At 36.4% G+C, this 4,902-nt stretch overlaps 1 protein-coding gene and 1 long non-coding RNA gene across 2 annotated transcripts; both read right to left on the reverse strand.

The window, feature by feature from the left end:
- Window positions 1-1,372: 1,372 nt before the first annotated feature.
- LOC143628905 (uncharacterized) lies at window positions 1,373-3,567 on the reverse strand. The gene is made up of 3 exons (XR_013152838.1): window positions 3,305-3,567; window positions 2,878-2,956; window positions 1,373-1,810 (listed from the first exon to the last, which is right to left on the reverse strand). It is a non-coding gene; the product is annotated as an uncharacterized LOC143628905 (long non-coding RNA).
- Window positions 3,568-3,763: 196 nt separating this feature from the next.
- Window positions 3,764-4,321, reverse strand: LOC143628921 (uncharacterized). Its single transcript, XM_077098364.1, has one exon. It carries the CDS (start codon window positions 4,319-4,321, stop codon window positions 3,764-3,766), a length of 558 nt encoding a protein of 185 aa, XP_076954479.1.
- Window positions 4,322-4,902: the final 581 nt, after the last annotated feature.

Genomic DNA, 4,902 nt, shown 5'->3' on the forward strand with positions numbered 1-4,902 from the left:
GCAATATATGAGATATCAGGTCTAGTCAGTGTGAGGTAGATTAATTTTCCAATCAGCTTTTGGTAGCCAGTAATATTAGCGAGCTCAAAATCTTCTTTGTAAGAATTTTGTTTGTTCTACTACATTTTGCCCGATTGGATTGTCAACCGGTTTGGATGCAAGCATACCAAATTCTGTTAGAAGATCTAGGCAATATTTTCGTTGAGACAAAACCAACCCTTTGTCGGTTTTTAAGACTTCTATACCCAAGAAATACTTAAGTTCACCTAGGTCATTTATCATGAATTTAGACATTAGGCATGACCTAACATTTTTGATAATAGAGTCATTGTTTCCGGTTAGGATTATGTCATCAACATAGACAAGTAAGGCACATATGGAATCTTTTTCGTTTTTTACAAACAAAGAGTAATCAGTTTTACTTTGCTTAAAACCGATTTCATCAAGAGTTGTTGTGAGTTTTTCGTTCCATTGTCTTGGAGCTTGTTTTAGACTGTACAGCGATTTTTTTAGTTTGCAAACTTTGGATTCATTTTCATTATAATACCCTACTGGCAATGTCATGTAAACATCCTCATTGAGGGGCCCACACAGGAAAGCATTATTGACATCAAGTTGGCACATAGACCAATTATTTTGGACAGCAATGCTAATGACACACCTTATGGTGGCCATTTTTACAACAGGGGAGAACGTTTCATGAAACTCCAGCCCTTCTCTTTGACTGTAACCTTTGCCAACAAGTCTAGCTTTATAGCGTTCAATTTCCCCATTTGATTTATATTTTATCTTATATATCCATTTACACCCAATGGCTTTCCTGTCTTTAGGAAGATCAGTGAGAGCCCATGTATTATTTTCAAGAAGGGCTTCCATTTCATTATTCATGGCATTTACCCAATTTGATCTTTGGAAGCATCTTTATAATTTTTAGGTTCAACACTTTCGTTAAGACTAGACACAAAACAAAAATTTTCGGGTGACAAATTGGAATAGTTAACAACTTTTTCAATCCCGTATTTAACCTTGCCTTCAATGATGAATTCATCAAGTTTTTGAGGCATGGTTGTTTTTCTAGTAGATCTTCTTAGAGCTGTTGTGGCTTGTTGGTTTGGTCCAAGTACACCCTCAGAATCAGTAGACTCATTCCTAGGGGTTTCATTGGGTTCTGCCATCTTGGTATCTCTGTTAGAGTTGCTATGAGATAGGGGTTCCAAGTGATTAACAGTGTCAAAGGTTTGACTTCTGTCAGTCTGTATCTGTTCGGCTACGATTTCACCGCCATGCCTCTCAAAACCACCTATTTCAGTGCTAGCAATCTCAGTTAGAGTATCCGGTTGCTGACCTTCAGTGTCATGCCCCTCATGATCTATAGATACGTTTATCTCATCATCGGGTGTGGGTGTCTTGTTTTTTGCATTTTTTTCAAGTAAATCATCAAAAAGTTTTAAGCCTTCAAAAAAATCATAGGAGGTTTTTTGTTTGAAAGGAAAGATATCTTCATAAAATTTTACATCTCTAGAAAAAAATGAAGTTCTTTTTTCTAAGTCCCACATTTTATAACCTTTTTTTTTTCAATAGAATACCCAATAAAAACACATTTGATAGATCTAGAGTCAAATTTATTTAAGGGATTTAAATTAGTGCAAAAAGCAAGACACCGGAAACTTCTAAGATGTAACAAGGAAGGTTTTCTTTTAAATAACAGCTCATAAGGAGATTTACCAGCAAGGATAGAAGATGGAATCCTATTTATGAGGTATGTAGCAGTCAACACACATTCATTCCACATATTGAGGGGAAGGTTACCCTGAAACATGAGAGATCTAGCCGCATTAAGTAAATGCCTATGCTTACGCTCAACTATACCATTCTGCTGAGGTGTGTAAGCACACGAGGTTTGGCGTATTACCCCATTTTTTTCAAAGAAATATTCTACTTGTTTGTTGACATATTCCGTCCCATTATCGAACCGACAAATTTTTATTTTTTTGTTGAATTAAATTTCAATTAGTTTAAAGAAAACCAGGATTTTTTGAAACACTTCATCTTTTGATTTTGTTAGTGCACGGATTTGGTGTCCGCAGCTGTTCAAATAGGATAGGGGTTGTTTAGTCTTTATATTAATGTATAAAGGCACATTCGCTAAGGATGTTTAGCGAATGGGCCTCATTCGTTAAAGACTAGACATATTCGTTAATGTAAGAGCTCATTTGTTACTACTATGTAACGAATGGAGGCTCATTCGTTAAAGTAATGCCCATTCGCTAAGGATGTTTAGCGAATGGGAGGTCATTCGCTATGGAAAGCCTCATTCGTTAGTGATGTTAACGAATGAGAAGGACTGCCTATAAATAAGCCTTCCCTAGTGAATGTGCATGGAGATCTGTGCCATATTTATCCCCTGTAATGTTATGCTGCCGGATTCTCTCCAGGCTTAATGTATTGATCTCCATTAACGTATTGAATGAACACGACTTAACGTATCGATTTGCGACTAGATCTTGGCTCGTAAACGTTCGTATAACGTTTCTACAGATTTCAAAAGGTATACCCATACGACGCGAGAATGATCATCAACAATGGTTAGAAAAAATTTGTAACCTTCTCTGCTTGTTACCCTAAATGGTCCCCATAGGTCCATATGAATAAGGAAACCTAGACCATCGGATTTGTGGTCACTTAAAGTAAAAACAGTTCTGGTTTGTTTAGCTTGATGACAAACATCACATGGGTCAGTCGATTTAGTATTTTTAAGAGGAAGTACGTTTTTAAGAACATGTAGAACATTTTCAGCGGGGTGACCCAACCTGTTATGCCACAAATCAGCAGACATAGTCATAGAGTTAGCAAAAATAGAATCACCTAGGGACTGACTTTTATTATTCAAGATGTTGACAAAATACAAACCCCCTACTTCACTACCAGTCATCAGATGTTTCTGGCGCTGAAAGTCCTGAATATAGCAATTATCTTCGGTAAATAGGTTATAAACTTTGTTTTCTTTTGCCATTTTATTCACAGATAATAAGTTTACATTGTACTCGGGAATTACCAACACATCATTAAGGGTAACATGATCGGACAGTTTTAGTTGGCCAATTTTAGTTATGTGTGCCTAGTTCCATTAGGGTGTGAAACCGTGAGGTTAAGGCCAGAAACATTGGTGCAATTAACAAGACCTTTTTCAGAGGTTACCATGTGTTGGTTGGCCCAGAGTCAATGACCCAATGATTTGAGAAGTTCATTTTAAAACTATTTAAAGACAAAAAAATGTTCCAACCAATTGAGCAGAAAGACTTACCTAACATATTAGAGGTGGGACCCTCATTTCCAGACGTTTCACAAATCAAGGACATGATCTTGTTAACCTGCCAGGTGTGAATGGGAAAGCACTTGTTTGAGCAGAGTTTGCCATTTTTTGTCTATCTTGATCATTGTTTGAAGTTTGTTGGGCTCTTTGAAGATTGACTTTTTGCTTATAATTGGGAGGATAGCCAACAATTTCAAAGCATTTATCAACGGTATGACCGGTGAGATTGCAATGTACGCATTTAAGAGGTTCTCTTTTGTTAGGCTTTCTTTTAGGATCAGGGCCTCTGGTGGCAAAGGCAGTTGCCTGAGTTTTGCCAGAAGGGTTGAGAGCCCTATGGGATTCTTCGTTGGAAATTAAGGCAAAGGCATTCTTGACAGTAGGAAGAGGCTCTTTAGATAGAATCTGAGTTCTTAGAGGTTGATAAGCATCATCAAGACCCATTAAAAACTACATAAGCTTAATTCTTTGATTAAAATTTAAAAGGTCAGTAGCAGCAGCACAAGTACACTTAGGAAGATCAATTAACTTATCATATTGCCTCCACATACAGTTTAACTTGTGATAATAATCAGATATGGATGAACCATTTTGACATGCAGAATTAATTTGTCTGTGTAAGTTATAAATTATGGACCTATCTATCTTATTGTATGTTTCTTTTAGTTCAGTCCAAACTTCAGAAGCAATTTTTGAAAATATTTGACCGGCATATAACTCTTCACTTATAGAATTAAGGATCCACGACAGTACAACACTGTTGCATCGTTCCCATTGCTTTGCAAGAATGGGATTGGCAGTGGATTTGACACAAGTTCCATCAATAAATCCAGTTTTGTTTTTCACAAGAAGAGCAAGTTCCATTGAACTTGCCCATATAGAGTAATTTTCAGTCCCTCTTAACTTGAGATTTATTATAGATAGATTATTAGTATCAGATGCGTGAAGATATAAAGGGTCAGCAAAGTCAAGGGTGCTCATTTTGTCGGGAACATTGGTGGACTCCATTTAAAGAAACGAATTAAAAATAAACAGAGCACAGCAACAATAATATATGATCTCAATCAAACTTTCAAGATAGCAAAAAACCTAGGATGCCTAGCACACAATCTGGAGTTTTTTTTTAAATCAGTATGTTGGTCCCCTAACCTAGCCACAAATGCCTAATGCAAGAGCAAAATAAGAAAAATTAAGAAAGATCTCACTGTGAAGAGGCGCGACAGATCTAGATTCTCTGATTTGAGTTACCGAATCAAGAATTGTTCAGACTTAGACTCGGGTGATGAAATCCCAAGTGTTAGTGCTTTTGTTATTTCTTGAGAGATTCCTCTTTGAGAAACAGGGACTGTATCCAATTCGCCACACAAAGCTGAGAAGCATAGCCAACCAAAAAAGAACCAAATCAGAGTAACTTGAAAAAAATCATAGAGATGGGATTAGTAATAGTTTCGATGGTTTCTTTATAAAAATTAGGCTTCTAAATACCCAACAATATACTAAAGGCCAAGGAAAAGAATTTAATCATAAAAGTTGCGATTAGGATTTTTTTTCAAAATAATAGGGTTTTAGATATCCAAATATTTGTCAAG

Source organism: Bidens hawaiensis, unplaced genomic scaffold (genome assembly GCF_021521415.1).
Source record: "Bidens hawaiensis isolate Kalapana, Puna unplaced genomic scaffold, B.hawaiensis_p1.1 tig00005084_1, whole genome shotgun sequence".
Taxonomy (NCBI): Eukaryota; Viridiplantae; Streptophyta; class Magnoliopsida; order Asterales; family Asteraceae; genus Bidens; species Bidens hawaiensis.

Excerpts from the sequence above, each read along its gene's own strand:
- LOC143628921 (XM_077098364.1), bottom strand. The coding sequence starts at position 4,321 with ATGGAGTCCACCAATGTTCCCGACAAAATGAGCACCCTTGACTTTGCT.